Source organism: Trichomonas vaginalis, chromosome III (assembly GCF_026262505.1).
Source record: "Trichomonas vaginalis G3 chromosome III, whole genome shotgun sequence".
Taxonomy (NCBI): Eukaryota; Parabasalia; order Trichomonadida; family Trichomonadidae; genus Trichomonas; species Trichomonas vaginalis.
In genome coordinates this window covers 9,945,387-9,965,036 of record NC_067205.1, presented here as the reverse complement: position 1 = coordinate 9,965,036, position 19,650 = coordinate 9,945,387, and the positions used below count along the sequence as shown (strand labels likewise).

Genomic DNA, 19,650 nt, shown 5'->3' with positions numbered 1-19,650 from the left:
TTTGGAAACTAACTTCACAGAACTAGATGAAGATTTGGAACAGCCGAAAAATCTTGACCCTCAACAAGACTATGAGGTGAATATGGAATCTTTCCAAGAGTCTAAGAAAAATTCGGCTGACAGAGTAGAAGAATATCGAAAAATGTTCACCGACATACAAAAGACTCCAACATCAGATGAAAATATTCAGCATAGAATGGAAGTACTGAAAGAAAATGTACGCAAATACAATAACCCTTTTTACTTACGACCATATAACGTTCAATCTTTGGCTGAACTCGGTGAAAATAAAAGGTTAAATTTCAACAAAACATATAGAAATGAAACATTGTTTAAAGTTCATTCAGAACCTAACCAATATGGAAACAAACCTACTTTTGTTTCTGCAGACTATGGAACTACAATGAGATGGGGTCATAAAGCTAACCCGGATAGGTGGTTCATAAACTTACAACCACAATTCCAAGAAGTTGTAGACGCAATGGAAGTGAATGGTGAACCAGATATAGCTGGTATTTTCAGCGCGGCTTTAATGCCATTGAAAGATATGAAACATGCAGATATTTTGGACCAGTATGAAATGAACATGGCTGATGGAAATATAACACCTGACGTTCTAGAACATTTATCTCAAAGAACTACACAGAACCATAGAGATGGTATATTTGGTGAAGAGTTTAGAAAGAAAGTTAGGGAGAGAGAAGGAAGAGAACCTATTGTACATGACCTTGCAAACGAAAGTTTGCAAAATGTCATAAAAACTTACTTTGCAGACAATGAACCGAGAATGGATGAATATTTAAGAAAACTCAAATGGACAGTACCAAATGAAATGTTAGTATTGAAAAACATGTTCCTTGACAAAATAAAACCAACTACAGAAAAAAATGACGCAAGACTGAAGCGTTGGGTAAAAGCTTTCCCATTCACAAAAGATATTATTGGTAACATGGAAAGAAAACCAGAATGGCTACAAAAACATATATTGGAAACGAGCTTATTCCATATGGACAAGCTCTGTTTGAAGAGCTTGAACCGGAAACTCAGGAAAGAGTCATGCAAACAATAAGCGAAGACTCAAATACAAACTATGACAAAATCTTTCTAGGATATAGGTTACCTGAGATGGGCGACCAGAGCCCAAAGGCAAAAAGGACATGGGAAATTTACAACATACTAGGTGAACATGAGGCAAAGATGCAACAACTTGAAGCAGAGGGCAAGTTACCAAAAGCGACACCAAAGAAGAAGAGAAGAGTAGAACAAAGTGAAAGTAGTGAAGAAGTAACTTCATCTAGTGAAAGTAGTGGCAATGAAGGAAAAAGAAGAGTTAAAAACTCAGCCAGGAAGAAAGTAAAGCTTGGTCCACGTGGGTTCTATTATGACACATAAATCCAACTATTCTATATTTTTACCCATATGAAATGTACGCCGCTCAGAATATAACGCCAACAGTTTTGGATGCCATGAACGGAAATGTTTCCGAATGGTATAACGAATGCGACAATGCCATTAGAAGGTCAGAAATAGTTCCTGGAACTTACGAATATACAACTGCTGTTTCTTATGGAAATGTAGGTGAGTTTGGAGAAGGTTCTTCAACAACAGTAGATATTGCTTGCGACAGGTTTCATATTATTTCTATTGACAACTCATTCTTATACGTGGAACAAGACATTGAAATAAAACCTTCTGCTGACTTGAGAGGTAAGAAAGGTTGCAATGGAATTTTCTATGTCGGATACCAATATGCTCCAGAAGTTTTCATGGGATATAAGATATATTCTAACTCTGACTTAGTTCAAACAGTAACATGGGCAAACTATGAATGGTTCGCTTTGAGAAACTCAGTACAACCACAAGCTAGAGAACAAACAGACCAGTATGCAACTATTGAGAAAATAAGAAGACTTGACCCTAACGTTCCAGGAGTTTATGTTAACCTTTCTGGTTCAGATGGAACTGCTGCAACTAAAGTAAAACTGAAACTTAGAGTTCCTTTGTCATCTTTCCTCATCTTCAGGTTTTTAAGATACTTACCAAACTGGGCAGGAAAAATTTCTATCGAACTTACTCCAAGCAAAAATAACTTAGTCATTGCACCAACACAAGACCCATTCACTCTTACAGACGTAAATGGAACAAATAAAACGTCATTCGCCGACTTTTGCAAAGACAAAGTTGACTTAGACTTTGGTTTCTCAAACTTCAACACTGAAGTAAAACTATTATTTCAATGCTGGAACTGCTTGGGACCCAGTTAAGTTCACATGCGAAAAATTTGAATGCAAGAGAATAGAAAGCAGACTTGCAGTCTATATGTTGGACCCAGATATTTCAAATGCTTTAGCTGCCAAATATATTGCAGTTCCACTTATGTTCCCTATACACCAAATATCTGTCAAAGACTTTGCAGGTGAAGTTGGAAACCAAAGTGCTGACCCAGGTGCAAGAACAGATATTGCTTTAACAACTGCAAATGAAACATGCAGATACTATGTTTGTACTGTTCAGACGAACTATAAATGACTATTCTTGTTTCTACAACCCTGGTATTAAATATCATATAACATAGATGGCAAATATTATCCAAGAGAAGAATATTCTACAGTTGAGGATATGAGGTCATACAACTTGACATTAGATGCTATGAACTTTAACAACAACTTCACAACAACCATTAACCCTGAAATGCAAAGTTCTATTATGCCATATGTGAAAGTATGGACCCATACAGGAAGTCAAAAAACTCAATATACAAATGGAGACCGTTCAAACTTTTGGCTTGGCATTCCATTTGCTGACTCAGAAGACTTTATGGGTGGTATTTCAACTGTTGGTACAGTTCAAATACAATATACTGGTGACAGAGACGGTCCAGATGAATTGAAAGCAAAGAAGTTTACAAAACCAATAGCACTTTTCACGGAAGATGCTCTTTTGAAGATTCGTTCGATGAAACCTGCTGGGGCTCCTCAGATTGGCATAACGACAGCTTCCATCGAGCAGATTTTGGCAGCAGGTCAGAAGTTGTTCTTGAACTGACTTCTCTCCGTCAAATATTGACAGTACGCCAGTTTTGACATAATATTGTATTATAAACTTACCTTTAGAAATATCTGTAAGTTTTGAAGTTATATTTTTGTCTGCTTAAGAACTTCACCATTTCAGTTATACCAACTTTCTTTGCTTTATGAAAATATTTTGGTTCAGCAAAGACTGCTATTCTATAACATTTTCCATTGTTTGTATAAAGAACTATTCTGTCAATGTATTTGTATTGTTTGTGTGTGTAAACTTTGTTTTGCTTCAATTCGAAGAGATACTCAAATACGTCCATCTTTTTATTCTAAGTAAAATGTCATTTCCGAAAAATAGAAGCGTAAGTGTTTCAAAAGGTTTAAATGGCAGTGGCAGATGTGAAGTTAAATTCACCAACTCAAACAAACAGTCAAAGTGTTGTTGAATGTCAAAGACAGAGATGTTGAAGTGGGGAAACCATACGAAGACCAAGATGGTATAACAATAGTTCCTATAAAAGAACAACCAACATACCCTGAAGTTAGCAGAGACTTAAGTTCTATTGCAGATATTCGAAACGACTACCAACAACTGAAAGACAAACTTCAAACTCAGGAGAAGATTTGTCAAGCTTTAGGTATAATGTTAAACTTGGTCGAACACAACCCTGTAAAAGTGAACTCATATGTCATTGCACCTCATGAAGTTTTGAAAGAACTATTGAAACTTTTGACAGAGGCAGACGATATAAACATCAAAGAAATAGAAACCCGACGTTAGTTGCTGTGGTGTTTCATATAATGTCATTGACAAGATATACGTTATGAAAGGAGGTGAAACGTTGAACTTAAAATATAGTTTCCCAGACGTTATAAAAATATTTGACGACCACAACATTTCATTAAAATTTATTTGCTAAGTAAATGGCAGAAGACACAATGGTTTATACTATTACGACTAAAACCCTGAGTCATATAATTCTATAACAACAAACTTACAAAGTCCTCAAGGACGATATTGTAAACTAACCTTAAACACAATGACGACTAAAGCTTGTTTTTGCTCTTTTGACACCAGAAGATTTTATTGTTGTGAATGGTAAAAAATACTCCTTTGAAGATACTTACTCAATATACACCAACAGGTTTTGTTGACTTATTTAATACTTTAAAGTACGGGTGTAACATGTGCTGCAACTAGAGCAGGTTTCATTATGTTTGGATGTCCGACTGAGTTTACTATAAACAATATGAGCTATACAAAACTTATATCTGGTTTTTACTACCAACAGTTTCCTATAACAGGAAAAGGTGTCATACAAGGAATGTCTGTTCCATTGACTTTAAGTACACCTATTTTATATATTGTTTCAAACTTAGGTTCAAAAGTGTTATTCGAATGTCGACAGAAACTACTATGACCAAAAGATACTTATGCGTATAAATAACACATTCTCTGCTGGTTTGCCTATTGTTCATTCGAATGCAGAGTTTTCAGCTTTAGTAAACTCAAACACTTTAGCAAACATAAACTTAACCTTAGTTGACGCAAACTTTGTTCCTGTAAAACTTTTATGTCCTATGTATTTGTCAATGACGGCAGAAAGTTTCGAATTGGAAGATGCAACTGGTGAAAGTATTGTATTACAAGAACAACTTCAACAACAAATAGCTCAAGAACAACAAATGCAACAAATAGCTCAAGAATAAAAAAAAATATTTTTTTTTATTTTTATAAAAATGTACAGAATAGATGTTTCAGATTTTTTACTTCCAAACATTCAGAAATATGTGTCCATTTCGAGACTATAACAAAGCAGTCGAGAATTTGAAAACGTTTAGTCATTTATGTTGACTCTGCCCAGAATGTTATGTCATGAAAGAATGGATGTTGTCTTTAACAAACCAAGAGCAACAATAGTGTCTGAACAAGAATGTAGACAGAAACTTAAGAAAATAAAAGTTGTACAAGTTGGAATGAAGATGTTAGATGCTTGGGATATCTTATTGTCAAAGTTAGAAGATTTTTCAGTTCGTGGTATAAAGTTTTATACACCTTCTCCAAACTTCTATTCTATCTTCACTGGATATAAATATGAACAAGTAGAATGGAAAGAAAATATTATAGAAGCTTGGTTAGACCATGTCAAAGAAATTATATGCAATGGAAACGAAAAGGTTTATGAGTATATCTTATGTTGGTTTGCAAACATCTTACAACATCCAAGTGCTAAAAATGAAACTGCTCTCATTATAATTGGAAAACAAGGAACAGGTAAGAACACATTCTTTACAGATATCTTATGCAAACTGTTAGAGGGCTATTCGAACCCGAATATGACAAACTTAGAAAACATCTGTGGCAAGTTTAACTCTTCAATAGAGAATATGAAACTTATAGTATGTAACGAACTTCAAAGTATAGATACAACAAAAGTTTTGAACTCAGATGCTTTGAAGAGTCTTATAACAGACAAAGTTGGAGTTGTTGAAAGAAAAATATAAAGACCAAAGAGTTTGTGAAAATGTTGCAAACTTCGTTATGGTTTCAAACAATGCTGTTCCGATGAAGTTAGAAAGTTCTGACAGAAGATATGTAGTTGTCAGAACGTCAGAAGCTCATATGCAAGATACAGAATATTTTGACGCTTTGTCAGAAACTTTGACATCTGACTTTTACAACCACTTGTTCTCATATTTTATGACATTAGATATTTCAAAGTTCAATCCAAGACAAATTCCACATACCGAAGAGAGACAAACATTGTTAGAAGCAAACAAGAGTGTATATGAACTGTTCATAGATGAAACTGACTTTGTGTCATTAGATGAAAGGTCATTGTACGATTCGTATAAACAATATTGTCAAGAATATGGTTATATGACAGCGTCTAAACGAACATTCTTGGCAAATGTCAAAAGTCTTTTAGATGTTCAGAATGGTGTATATACAAAGAAAAATTTTTCTGAGTAAATTTAAAAAAATATTTTTTTTTATCCGATAGAAAAGATGGCAAAATTCATCTCAGTAAACAAGTACATGTCAGGACTTAAAGCAGAACTAGACCCATTCACATATTTGAATGTTTACTTCTACCATTTTGAAAAGTCTTCATTCAGCAAAGTTTGGAACATCGAACCAGTTAAGTTTGCTATTGTGACTAAAATGGTGCGAAATTTGAAGACTTAGACATAGAAGGTTTGTTAACAGTCAAAGAAAGTTTTGACAGAAGGTTTTCAAACCTTAAAGAAGGCAAAGCATACAAACTTGTTATACCTTATGAACCAAAGAAAGCAGACGACTATGAATATTATGAGTCTAAAGTTGTAGAAGTTCAAGGTAAATTGGGTAAAAAGATTTTAGAGTCTAAGCCAGTGTTTTACTCCTAAAGAGGAAGAGAACATTGACATTGACCCAGAAATGTTCTAAAAATAAAATTTTATTTTTACATGTCAAATTTCTTTTTCTCTGGAACTGGTTCAGGTTCTTTCTTCTCTTCTTCTACTTTCTTTTCTTTCTTTTCTCTCTTCTTCTTTTCTGGTGGAGTTATGTCAAACTTCTCAGAACCATATTTTTGTAAAAGTTCTTTGTCCTTTAATAGCTCATCTATTCTGTTTTCTATTTCATCTTCAAGAACAGTGCATGTGTCTTCTTTGCATTCTAAGAAGTTTTGTTGGACTTCATCTCTCCAAGAGGCGTCATCTCTGTCAACAAGTCTGTCATTGACAAATTTTAAGACTGCTCTGCTTAATGTTTTATGGTTCTTGTCATATTCCCAGAAACAGAACTTTAGAACAAATTCACCTTTCTTGTTTACACTATGTAAGATTTTATGGTCGACAGATGTTTTGCTGTCGAAAAGTTTGTCTCGAATATAGATAGCGAAATCGCTAGACATTTTCTAAAAGATAAAAATTTTAATTTTCTAAAAATATGTTAGAAAAAAAGTTTGCTGACATTGACAAGAAATTTGAGAATGTTTTAAATAAGAACAAGAGGAAGTTGGAAAATGCTCAGATAAAACCCATACATGACAAGTTCTTATTTGCTCAGAATGGTATAACAGGTCTAATTGCACCACCTGGGTCGGGTAAGACTTTCACTTATCTTAAAATGGCTGCACAACAACAAGAACTAGATGAGAAGAACCCATTCTATGAGTTAGTTGTCATTTGTAGTACTTCGGGTCAATTTGACCAAACCGTCAATTCGTTCAAAGATATTATAAAAAAGTCTAAGTTAGTATGTATAAAAGACTCTGAGTTGTTAGATTGGATAAAGAAGTACCAAAGAAGAGTTTTGAAGTACAATGCTATAAATGAGTATGTCAATTCGAAGTTTAAAGACCCAAATGAGGAAATGCAGAGAATATTATTAGAGAAGAAACACTTCAGAAACAAACAGAAAGAGATAGAATACATTTCGAAGAAATTGCAATCTTACGATTGGAAGACTTACCCTCATAGATGTCTTCTTATCTTAGATGACTTTGCTTCTCATCCTTTGTTAAAGAACAGAGAACAAGACATGTGTCGAATTCTTAAGAAGCTCAGACACTTTAACATCTCAGTTGTCATTTGTGTACAGACAGCAAAGAGTTTAAGTAAGGATGTAAAGAGAATACTTACTGACATTGTACTTTTCCCCGGATTGTCCGAAGACGATTTCATGGAACTTATGAAAGAGTCCATGGCAGGTAAGTTTGACAGACATGAACTATGGGAGAAGTACAAAGTCATACAAGACCCTCATACTTCTTTCAGAATTCATATCTACGCAAACAAAGTTCAAATTGTAAAAAGTCAAGCTTGAAAAATGTAAGTGTTTAGTCTTAGTCTGTTGTGGTGCTGCAGCTTTCGGTTCTTCTGGCTTTGGAATGGACTCGGTTGGTGGTACGTCGGACATTCGTTTGTGTCCTGTCGGAAGGAAGAACTTTTCCTGTTGGATGGAAGAACTTTTCCTGTTGGAAGGAAAAATTTTTTCTGTCGGAAGGAAAAACTTTTTCTGTCGGAAGGAAAAACTTTTTCTGAAGTTCGACCAAAAAGTTCTCAATTTTCGAAAATTTGAATGGTTTACGGACGGACAACTGGAAAATTTTTTCCTGTCGGAAGGAAAATTTTTTCCTGTCGGAAGGAAATTTTTTTCCTGTCGGAAGGAAGAACTCGGAATGCCAGAAGGATTTGACAAGACAATTTACCTTATAGAGCTACCTGAGCCATCTGAAGTCAAGCTTGAAAAATAAATGGTTCATTTACTCTGCTTGTTTGAAGTTGTCAAAATACTCTGTTATTTTTTCTTTCAGTAGCGGCAAATCTTCTTTGAAGGTAAGTATTGTACAACCTTTAATATCATAGTGTGTTTGAGGTAAAGTATCTTGAACTATTTGTTTCACATCTTCATTCGGTGTCATTGAAATCGGTAAGTTTTCGCGATAGAACCAATTTCTGTCAGATTTGTAAATCTTAGCAAGGTCGTAAAAGCTTTTGTTGTTTCTTCTGACTAAATGCAACATAACCATATCTCTGTCTTCTTCATTTTCCATCTCTTCAGTATAAATCATATACTTATAGTTCTTTTCCTTTCCTTTTGGTACCGAACGTGGTATTCTTTCTGAAGGCTTTTGTCTTTTGCTTCAAGCTTGTTTTCTATCTCTTCACGTTCTTGTCTATGAATTTCATCTAACATCATGAAAATATAACAAGCATAACGAGGTGAAGCCCACATTGCAACAGCATTTACAAGAAGTCTATGTACATACCAGCCTCTCAAACCATTTGACAAATTTTTACGATTTTCGTACGGAATCTCGACCCGCGGTTTTCCTCGGGTCGCAAACATATGAGGAAATTCTTCTAAAAGTTCTTTTGTCTGTTGGTTTTCAAACCAATGATGTGCTTGCTTTGTAGAACGAAGAGCATTCAAAATACTTTGCATTTGGTACATATCGTCTTTGACCGAACGAATGAGACGGAGTTGTTTGTTAAACTGAACCCACTCATATTCTTCATTTATGGCTTCATGAACGATAGCAGTTGTTGTGTTCTCTGTTGTTGTCATATCTGTCTTTACATACAAAATAAAAAAAATATTTTATAAAAAACTAGCGTTATTTCCTGACTTTCACAAAAGACCAAAAATAAACGCTTTACATGTATTTTTCAGCAACTTCGTCAAATAATTTTATAGCTTTACCTATCTCATCTACTTCAAACGTTTCTTTACCTTTCGTGGGAGCACCATACATTTTCTCAAACTTTTCAAGTAGTTCTGTTTCTGCAGCTCTCATATCGTTAACAAACACAACCTTGACTCTATTGACTGTACTGTCATATCTTTGAGTTATATTATATTTCTTCCTATCTTATATCTTTGTATTGAAGTCCTTCGGTTTCTGAACGATGTAAAGTAAGCCTTCACTGCAACGTTCCGTATCGAATGAACCATATGTTATGAAGCTATATCCAACAACTGGGTCTAACCATAACAAAACTATTGGTATAAGACTTTTGTCGATGAGATATGCTCTTGTTCCATGAAATGCTACTGATATCATAAGCTCAGGATTTCTTGTCAAAATTTTCTGAGTAGAAGCAATTCTAACCCAGTCGATTGCTCTCTTTCCAGATGGAGATATAATGTCTGACAAAGAATATTTGTTGTATTTCTTTGAGTATCTTACGTTTAAATCACCTATTCTAACCATTTTGGTGTCATTGTCTATCTTTCTAACTGTTTCAAACTCAGTGTTTGTCATTTTCTGTTTCTTACATACAAGATAAAAAATATTTTTTTAAAAAAACTAACTTTATTTTTTCTATCTTGTATAAAAGATATGATTTCAGGGATTTTTTTGACGAAGTGTCAAAGTTCTCTTCGTAAAAAAATAACAGTTATATAATGAAATTTGGTCATTTTTTTACGATTTCAGGGATTTTTTTGACGAAGTGTCAAAGTTCTCTTCGTCAAAATATAACAGTTATATAATGAAATTTGGTCATTTTTTTACGATTTTCATGAGTTTTAGGCGACCCCGAAAAAAGTCTGGGTCGCAATTTTTTACGATTTTCGTACGGAATCTCTATCCTCGGTTTTCCTCGGGTAGCAAACATATGAGGAAATTCATGAAATTTGGTCATTTTTTTCAGCAAAAATATATTTTAGGGTAGATGGTTAGATCTCACCTCTTTTTTCACCTCTTTTTTCACCTCTTGAATTTTCATGAGGGTCACCAGGTCACTCGGTCACTCGGTCAACTAACATCTTTTTGAAAATGGTGACAACATGACATTTTGACAACAACACAGGAAATAAACTTCTTCGTATATGTTTTGTCATGATTTCATCGAAATGAGTGTAAATGTTTTGTCAAACATGAGCGTAAATGACCCAAAAATATATTTTAGGTGAAGAGGTGAGATCTCACCTGTTTTCTCACCTCTTTTTTCACCTCAGTTATTTTATAAGCGTTTTACATGAATTGTACGATGTATATTTGAAATTCTAAACAATTTTGTGGCTTCGATTTCTTCTTTTAGTACATCGAATGTTTTCACAATGCCGAATGTTTCTTTATATTTCTTCTTGACATCTGAAAGAAGGAAATCGTCAGCAGTTGGATAGTTTTTGTTCAGAAATGCTAACATGTCCATTTTGTTTTCTGCTTCTTTCTTTAAGTCAGCATAGTCGTTTCTCATACGTTCTATCTCTTTGACGGAGTAGTTATATTTCCTCATTGCTGCTTTACATTTTGAACATTGTGGGTTCATTTTAGCATTGTACATTGAAATTTGTCCTGCAAGTACAACTATAGCGTCAATGGTTTTCTTTAACTCAAAAGTTGCTGGTTTTATTTGTTCGTTCCATACTTTACCTCTTCTATCTTTATCTCTTATCTGCCATACACATTTTGCAACTAACGAAACAAAGTTGTCGTAGGTCTTAAATTCTTCAGATTTATATATGTCAGAGATGTTCTTATATACCATGTCGCAGTCTTTGTCCATGACTTTGTGGTTGCAATGAAATCCAAGAAACTCATAGTTAACCATACGTATGAACTTCTTTATTTCTACTGAGTCAGTTGCTTTGACTTCTATTTCATCGAATTCAGGAATAGTGAGCTTTTGTTGTTGTATTTCAGGAAGTTTAGGTAGATGGTCCACCAGGTCCTCCATTTCATAAAGATATTGTTCATTTGTTTCATCTTTTGCAGTGCAATCTAAATCTCCTTGGAGAAGTTCTTGCTTTATCTTCTGGATTTCTGTCTCAAAAGTATATGAAGAAGGAATGAAGCTTTTCATTTCTACTAACATTGAAGTTGGGTTCATGACTAACGAGTTTGGTGAAGTTGTTGCTAACATGTTCTTACAATAAAAATAAAAAATATTTTTTTAAAAATACTAACTCACTTTTTTTCTATCTTAAGGAAATTCATGAAAATTCAACGGGTGAGAAAAGAGGTGAAAAAACGGGTGAAAAAACAGGTGAGATCTCACCACTTCACCTAAAATATATTTTTATTGAATTCAGAACAAAACTCAAGAATTTTGGTTGAAAAATTAGGTGGAGCCAAAAGTGGCTCGACCTCAAAACAAGCATTTTGTGAAGAATATAGCAACCGGAAGAAAACCGGCGGTTGGTTTTTATACAAAATTCAAGAGGGTGAAAAATTAGGTGAAAAAAGAGGTTAGATCTAACATGCTAACATAAAATATATTTTTTGGTGGTACGTCGGACATTGTTCTGAAGCAGTGCAAGTATTGTCTTGAAACAGTACAAATATTGTTCTGAAGCAGTGCAAGTATTGTTCTGAAACAGTACAAATATTGTTCTGAAACAGTACAAATATTGTTCTGAAACAGAAAATTTTTCTCACAAATTGAGAGCTTTTACGGGAAATTTGTTCTGAAAAAGTACAAGTCTTGTTCTGAAAAAGTACAAGTCTTGTTCTGAAAAAGTACAAGTATTGTTCTGAAGCAGTGCAAGACTAGTTCTGAAACAGTACAAGTATTGTTCTGAAACAGTACAAGACTAGTTCTGAAACAGAACAATGGACAACATCGAGCCATTCATGAGTTTTGTGTGTTTTCTACGATGGTAGAAAAAAGGGTAGAAAACGTGTTAGATCTAACATGCTAACATAAACTTTATTTTTCAATACTTTTTCTATCTTAAGGAAATTCATGAAAATTCAAGAGGGTGAAAAAAGAGGTGAAAAAACAGGTGAGATCTAACATGCTAACATAAACTCACTTTTTCAGCACTTTTCCGTAGTTATATATGAAAGACAATTCGAGATAAAAGTCATAGTACAATGGTATAATATGCTGCACACCATTTGTTGTGAACCAAACTTGAAAGTCAGAGAAACTGTTACTAGGTGGTTCGTAGAATTTAGAAGCAAGTCATAAAAGTCCTTACCGATACATAGAAAACTATTGTTGCTTGAACTGAAACTTGCATGGCACTAACATTTTGAGGGTCAAACACGTTTCTATAAACTGTCAAATCTGCTGGTGGAAGTATAAATTTAAATGACCATCTGGTGGTAATGGTTCGTTCTGGTTTAGTAACCGAAGAAATTGTGCCAAGAACGTTTGTCTACTCCCCAAAATAAAAACTCTGTATCTCTTGGAGGGTTAATTTCAATCTTTTTGAAATGAAACGGTGGAGTTCATCTTGTCATATTCTAGTTTCAGATAGTATGTTCCATTTAGTAAAGAGTCGTATTTTTCTTGAAATTCCCAATAGTATTTGTTCATTTGAGTTTGAAAGTCATTTAGAGTTTTCTCAAGACTTTCGTCTGAACGAACTGTAAAGATTCTCATTTCATCAAATTTGTCTATTAGACCATCAGAACCTTTATACTGCCCATGAAAATATACTGCGAACATAAACGCGTTAGTTCTATTTGAAAACAAAACTCTTCTAAATCCTATTGCCTTTGCATCTGAAGGACTTTGAAGCCAACGAATTGGATAGTCAAACCTGTATGCTCGGGATGAAATTTCTTCATCTGAAATAGTCCTACCAGCATTTGTAAAGATATAGTCTAACGTTTTGTATCTGCTACTTTTGTTTTTGTTTTTCAACCTGAAGCATTTAATATATGTAAATATATTGTTTTAAAAATGGTATGCATTTCATATTTCTCATCTAACAAACAAGTTTCCCAACGGTCTTCTCCAACAACTCAGCGTACAGTTCAAATAAAATTTTAAAAAGGTCACTTTTTTGAAAAACGTTTTTTTTCATGCAATGTTTTTATTCTGTGCCGTCTTCAAGTATGCCCAGTACTTACGCTTGGAGAGGACATGAACTTCGGAAAATACCTTATCTAGCTTAAAACAGCCATCTTTTCACCGACCATTCCCATTTCAATGAGTTTGTTGTATCCTTCTTCGTTCGTCATGAGTGCGTCAATGTTCTCATAGTAAACCTTCACTTTGGATTTGACTTCGGAGAAGAATTTGTTGTAGTTGTCAAGGACTGCCTTTGCGAACTGAGGGTAAGACCAATGTTCGACAATAGGTTTTAATGTGGTTACTAAGCCACTTTGACCTTGAGTGAATTCGTACTTCAAAACAAAAGGAGAAAACCTTTCAACAAAGTTGTCGACCTTCTCATAATGTTTACTCTTCATCTCTTGAGGTTTCTTAATGGAATATCCCATGTCGAATTCATAAGCAATTTGAGTGTCATTGCAAGTTTGGGGTTTGAAGCTTTCCTAATATCATACAGTTGTTGTATGACTTTTCCAACTGTATAGTTCCTTCCCGGAATCACCATCTTCGTTTGGAATTCCAGTCGGAATATATTGGACAAACCTCATGTATGCAGCGTTAAGGTCGACATAGTATATCTTTTCATCTGAGTCGAACTTGTCGCATCCAATCGGTCCAGTTCGTGGAAATTCAAGTGAGTCTCTTATCTTCTGAGAAACTTCTCCTGTTATCTCATAAACATCGTCGAAGCAACCTGTTTCATATAAAACCTTCTGACCTAACTCAGATGCTCTCCAATACAATTTGACGTCAATTGGATGTCTCAATGGAAGTTTGTTTATAGCATCTTGAAGTTCTTGCAACCTCATTGGAAGTTCTTCTGGTTCAGGTTGGTATCCGAACAATCCAACTCCTTGTGGAATGTGTACTTCTTTTGTACTAGAACTTTGTCTGGAACAACTTTTGGTCTTGCTAACAATGAAAAGTTTGTTTCGTCTTTTGGTACAAAAGTTTCTGTCAGCTTGTCATCTGGAATTGGTTCCAACAAACCTTTCTCGAAAAGAATGTTTACAGCTCTGACAATGTTGCACTTGCCTTTTCCGAACAATGGGTTTGTAAGACTTTCGTTCAACATGAAGTGGTTGTGGACAATTACAATCTTCAACCATGGCAATTTGAAGTCAACAACATAGTCGTCATGTGAAGAACCTTTAGCTGTAGGTATGTTGACTCGGATATTGACATTTGCCAACGGTGCAATTTTTGCCAATTGACCTCTGAGAATGTACCTTGTCTTCACACATGACTCAAGATACTTCATTTTCTCATCTGTAACAAGACCAGAGTTCCTGAGACATGTAAGAATACAAGGTTCATTGACAATTGTTTCAATTGAATTGTAAATTCCATACCTTGTCAAGTCAATGTCAGACTTATTTCTGAACGGGAAGTATCCAGCATGTTGTCTGACTGCTTGAGGTTAGGTTGGTACCATTCGAACTTGACACTTGCAATTCCTTCAATTGCATTCAAAATGTCTGAGTCGGAGTCAACCATTTGTTCTCTCTTTGTAGTCTTGAAAGCGTCAAGAAGCATTGCAGCTGTTGTGACATTGCCATATGCATAGTAAATGTGACCATCCAAATCTGTTATGGTCAATCTGAGATTGTGTCCTTTTTTTCCGTCTTGTATGGCAGCAAGTACACCCATGAAGCCTTCTTTGTTCTTTCCTTCGTCAAAGTTTACTGTAAAGGTTCGACCAGAAGTAATTTGACTTCTAACTTCACGGTACTTCTCATATGCATATCTTGTTCTTTTCCATGGGACATGACCATCCTCTGCACTACCTTTTTTCCTTCTCAAAGGATGCAATTGTTCGTCATGTTTCCAGTAGAATCTGGCAAAGCCGTCGTGTCCTTCAACTTGAGGTTCACTAACATCGAAAGCATGTCCATAAGACGTTCTTTTCTAACCTCTCTAGTCTGTTTGGATAATTGGCACGTGCTGTTTCCAAATCCATTTCGTAGCGAAGACCAGACAATTTGTCATAGACTTTTATGGGTCTTCCTTCCTATATTTAAAATTCTTCGAAACTCTCCAACCATATCTTTGCAACTCTGCTTTTATTCTAGCAGATTTTCTATCCATTCTATATGGAGCATTTTTATAAAAAAAAAAAATATTTTTTCTTTACTTTACATAACCGCCTGCTGCCATAAGTCTTTGACGCCAACCCATACCAGCTAATGAAGGTTGACTTGGTTTAGTTTGGAAACTAAACTTTGGTTTTGGTTTATTTCAGTTTTTGGTTTCTCTTCTTCTATCTGTTTTTCGTCACTTTTCGGTTCCTCTGACTTTACTTCACTTGCAGGAACAGTTGTGTCGTCAACATCTTCATAAATATCATATGCCATTTGTTTTTGTTTTCCTTTCAACTTTTTGTGTTTGTTGTAAAGTTTAGAATATTTCGACTCTAAGTCAATGAGATGTTCTATAATGAACTGTTGGTCAGTGAAGTAAACTTTTCCATCTGTTGTCTCGAAAGCTCCTTCAGACTTCAATATTTTATTTGTGAGAGTCTGTTTCTTTTTTGAGATACTAGCCGTTCCATTTTTTATGAAAAGTGACTTTGTAGTTAGAGTTTGTATTTCCAGACCTGGCACTTTCTATTATTGAATTTTTCTCTTCATCTGTAAGTTCTTTGACGGGTTTTGACAATGGTTCTGAACTTTTTGTTTGTGGTGTCAAATCTACCGTTTCAACTTCTTCGGTCATTTCATCTCAGTAAAAAATTTTAGTTTGGTTTGTTTTCAACTGGTTGTTGTTGTTTTTTAAGTCGGTCTAAAACTTCCTGAGGTATAGGAAGAACTTGACAAACACGTTGTGTAACTGCTGGAAGCCGACAAATCCATCTTGAACCCATTTGTCTCAATGCTGTATTGTTCATTTCATCTCAGTAAAAAATTTTACATTCCCCAAGTTTGAGGTGGTTGCGGTTGGTTATTGTTTACCCACTGTTGTGCATGGTTATATCCTCTGTTAAAGAATCTTTCACCTTGGTCCATATAGTGTCCTGCTTGGTTATAGTAGTCATTTGCTTTGTTATAATAGTTTCCTGCTTGTCTTCCTACATTGTCCATCCATCCTTGAACTTTTCCTCTTGTTTCAGGATTTGGAATAAGATTTGTTGCATCTCGTGCTACATCCCAACCTTTCTGTACAGTTTGTATAATAGGTTGTGCTTTCTCTTTAAGTATACCTAATGTACTCAAAATCTTCCTTCCAACTCCAAATACACCTCTGGCTATTGTTCCCACTGCGGGCAAAAATCTGGATGCGACTCCTGCTAATGCGCCAAATAAACCCATTTCTTATGGGTTAAAAAATGACGAATTCAAACAAGGACCCCTATGTTTCTAAAGCGACAAAGAAAGCACTCATGGTAAAAATCTTTAGTTCAACACCAAATGCTTGGTTTATGGATATCTTGGAAAACATTCCGAGAGTTAGAACAGATGGACCTCCATACTGGCTAATATTTGTCGGTCAAAACACAAGATACTGTGAAGCCATACCATTATGGTCCAAAAATATTTTAGATGTGAAAACTGCTTTGACAATATTCGTTGACAAATACCATCCAACAAAACTGACATCTGACTGTGAAAGTTCTTTCAAATCAGACGATATTAAAAACTATCTGCGTTCAAAAATGTAAACCAATATTTCATTGTCGACCAAAACCATTCTGCTCTTGGTGTCATTGACGGTTGTATAAAATGTTAAGAGACTTAAACCAACCAAAGGTGGTGAAGCAAATGAAATGTCATATGACGACAAATATAGACACTTCTCCATGGCAAAGATGAGACAAGTTTTAAATATTTACAATAACCGTAAACAAAAAGGTTTGGGAAACCACTCCCCGAAGAAATGAAAAACAACCCCGACTTAGAGAAAGACTATATATTTAATAATTAGTCAAAAGAGACAAACAAGAAAGAATGCCGGGCTTCAAACTTCAGAAAGGTGACAAAGTAAAAATAGAAATACCTAAACGCGACCCATATGAAAATACTATTGACTATGACAACAATGGGAACCCGACAGGTACTCACATTCGTGTTCGTAAAAATAGAAGAAAGTATACAAGAGAATATTATGAAGTTTTAGGCAAACATGGCAAAATGTACAGACTGCAAGCAGAAGATAAAACTACTATTGTCAGACCTCGTTTCAAACTTGTCAAAGTTCAAGGTGGTATACTTTCAAAGACAGTTCCTAACAAATATAAGACAACTCCTGACGAATATGCTAAAGAAGTTGAAAATGACGACTAAGCAATTCTATACCATGCGTAAACTGTCATGTAAGGTGGCATGTAGTCTTTACTTTGTCCCGTTGTTTGTGTATATCCTGAAACGAAATGTGTATGGTTCTTGTCTGCTTTCTTTTCAAGGCTAACGTTTAAGTTTGTAATATTTGCAATGGTATGTGTATGTCCAACGGCACTTTTACTGTTTAAGGTTTCTTGTAAGTTTGTAATATTTGCAATAGTATGTGTATGTCCAACGGCACTTTTACTGTTTAAGGTTTCTTGTAAGTTTGTAATATTTGCAATGGTATGTGTATGTCCAACGGCACTTTTCCTGTTTAAGGTTTCTTGTAAGTTTGTAATATTTGCAATGGTATGTGTATGTCCAACGGCACTTTTACTGTTTAAGGTTTCTTGTAAGTTTGTAATATTTGCAATAGTATGTGTATGTCCAACGGCACTTTTACTGTTTAAGGTTTCTTGTAAGTTTGTAATATTTGCAATGGTATGTGTATGTCCAACGGCACTTTTCCTGTTTAAGGTTTCTTGTAAGTTTGTAATATTTGCAATGGTATGTGTATGTCCAACGGCACTTGACCATAGTTTGCCATTGCAGTTTGTATTCTAACTTCATTTGGAATATTCTCTGGGTTTGGTTGTCCAGGTTGCTGTGCATTCGCTAAGTTCTGTGCGTCCATTTAATATTAGATAAAAATATCTCTTACGAGTACATATGCTGAACATTTGCAGGCATTGGTTCATCTTCATATTCTCTGTACTTTTCTGCCACGTCAAAGAAATAAATGACACAATGGAAAAAACCTAAAACAAGTAGTCCTATTTCAAACCACATTTACTTACTAGTAAAATTTCTTTGTTATGACACTTTCTCCGGTTTATAGGACCTCTCTCATATTCTATCTTGTCATATCTAAACTCATAGTCATGTATGTCCTCTAACCATCTCATAACGGTTTCCAAACCACTTTTATCGGATGTAAAGTAAAAGCATGGACAGTTATGTAAAACGTCTAAAGTTTCTAAAGAGTCTCTCAAAGTCCAGTCTACTTGGTATTGAAAATCCCATGTGTTATAGAACGGCGGGTCCACTATAAAGAAAACATTTTCCTTGTCTTTATATTTTTCATACAACTCTGTCCAATGACATCTCACAAACTCTATACCCTCAATATATTTTTCTATGTCCTCTTTGAAAACATTTGTATAGTTAAGATATAAAACATTTGACATAAGTGTTTCAATGTCATGAACTCTTATAGAACCACTATATAATAGTCTAGCAGATATACTATCCCAGTCTATATATTCTGCTTTTTTCAAAACCTCTCTCACAATATTTTTCTTATCTAATGGTATACGTTCCATCTTACCTATAGGTATCTTTTCTTTTAACTCTTTCAATATATTGTTTGTATCTGGTATATGTTTGAGACGGTCCATATAGTTGTTGAAGTCATTGCATATAATCTTTGAGTCAGGAAATACGGTATGACATAAATGGGATATATAGAAACTTCCACCGAACAAATCTACAAATGTTAGACCATTCGGTAGTTTCTTAAGTTCTCTCAATATAATATCTTTACATCTACTCTTATTTCCAAAGAACGGTAACGGGGGTTTTGTAAAATTCATTTATATATAATAATAAAAATGTTTTTACCTGAAAAGTGACAGAAAAGGCTTCTCAAAGTATACTTCCTTGGAACGCCTGTAACTTTTCCTGTAGCGACGATAGACCCTTACTTGTCCGGACAAAGTTATACTATTTTGAGTGCTCTACCAAAAATTTTTATGGGCTAGAGGGCGCAACGCGCCTGGAAGCCCCCAGTACCCAAAAAACTTCATTTATACTAAACATCTTCAGGGCTAGAGGGCACGAAGTGCCTGGAGGCCCCACTACCTTTTTTTTTTTTTTTTCATTTATATCTATGAGGCTACAATTTAAGAGCTGAATTTATATTCAATAGCATTCAAATATGTTCAAGTTAATATTCAATTCGATTAACAATTGAGATAGACATTTGTAGCTCATAATTTGGTATCTTGCATGATATAAAAAGTTGTAAT

General features: G+C 34.8%; 7 protein-coding genes and 3 pseudogenes across 10 annotated transcripts, besides 1 other annotated feature; 4 read left to right on the top strand and 6 right to left on the bottom strand.

Annotated features, from left to right (window-relative positions):
- Nucleotides 1–346: 346 nt before the first annotated feature.
- Nucleotides 347–19,500: a mobile genetic element.
- On the top strand, nucleotides 1,126–1,392 carry TVAGG3_0674570 (protein of unknown function, DUF4106 family; the record flags this gene model as incomplete). The annotated part of the gene is made up of 1 exon (XM_051242532.1): nucleotides 1,126–1,392. The coding sequence occupies one exon, from the start codon at nucleotides 1,126–1,128 to the stop codon at nucleotides 1,390–1,392; it is 267 nt and encodes an 88-aa protein (XP_051089119.1).
- TVAGG3_0674560 (uncharacterized protein) lies at nucleotides 1,425–2,023 on the top strand (the record flags this gene model as incomplete). The annotated part of the gene is made up of 1 exon (XM_051242531.1): nucleotides 1,425–2,023. A coding segment is annotated over one exon (599 nt), but the record flags the coding sequence as incomplete, so codon positions are not given.
- Nucleotides 4,455–4,730, top strand: TVAGG3_0674550 (uncharacterized protein; the record flags this gene model as incomplete). Its single annotated transcript, XM_051242530.1, has 1 exon — nucleotides 4,455–4,730. The coding sequence occupies one exon, from the start codon at nucleotides 4,455–4,457 to the stop codon at nucleotides 4,728–4,730; it is 276 nt and encodes a 91-aa protein (XP_051089117.1).
- Nucleotides 6,555–6,919, bottom strand: TVAGG3_0674540 (uncharacterized protein; the record flags this gene model as incomplete). Its single annotated transcript, XM_051242529.1, has 1 exon — nucleotides 6,555–6,919. A coding segment is annotated over one exon (365 nt), but the record flags the coding sequence as incomplete, so codon positions are not given.
- TVAGG3_0674530 lies at nucleotides 8,377–8,964 on the bottom strand (annotated as a pseudogene). Its single transcript has one exon. A coding segment is annotated over exon 1 (588 nt).
- On the bottom strand, nucleotides 9,167–9,574 carry TVAGG3_0674520 (annotated as a pseudogene). Its single transcript has one exon. A coding segment is annotated over exon 1 (408 nt).
- Nucleotides 10,479–11,381, bottom strand: TVAGG3_0674510 (organellar and viral DNA polymerase type B; the record flags this gene model as incomplete). Its single annotated transcript, XM_051242528.1, has 1 exon — nucleotides 10,479–11,381. The coding sequence occupies one exon, from the start codon at nucleotides 11,379–11,381 to the stop codon at nucleotides 10,479–10,481; it is 903 nt and encodes a 300-aa protein (XP_051089115.1).
- On the bottom strand, nucleotides 12,270–13,043 carry TVAGG3_0674500 (annotated as a pseudogene). Its single transcript has one exon. A coding segment is annotated over exon 1 (774 nt).
- On the bottom strand, nucleotides 16,211–16,612 carry TVAGG3_0674490 (uncharacterized protein; the record flags this gene model as incomplete). Its single annotated transcript, XM_051242527.1, has 1 exon — nucleotides 16,211–16,612. The coding sequence occupies one exon, from the start codon at nucleotides 16,610–16,612 to the stop codon at nucleotides 16,211–16,213; it is 402 nt and encodes a 133-aa protein (XP_051089114.1).
- Nucleotides 17,249–17,584, top strand: TVAGG3_0674480 (uncharacterized protein; the record flags this gene model as incomplete). Its single annotated transcript, XM_051242526.1, has 1 exon — nucleotides 17,249–17,584. One exon carries the CDS (start codon nucleotides 17,249–17,251, stop codon nucleotides 17,582–17,584), a length of 336 nt encoding a protein of 111 aa, XP_051089113.1.
- Nucleotides 19,501–19,650: the final 150 nt, after the last annotated feature.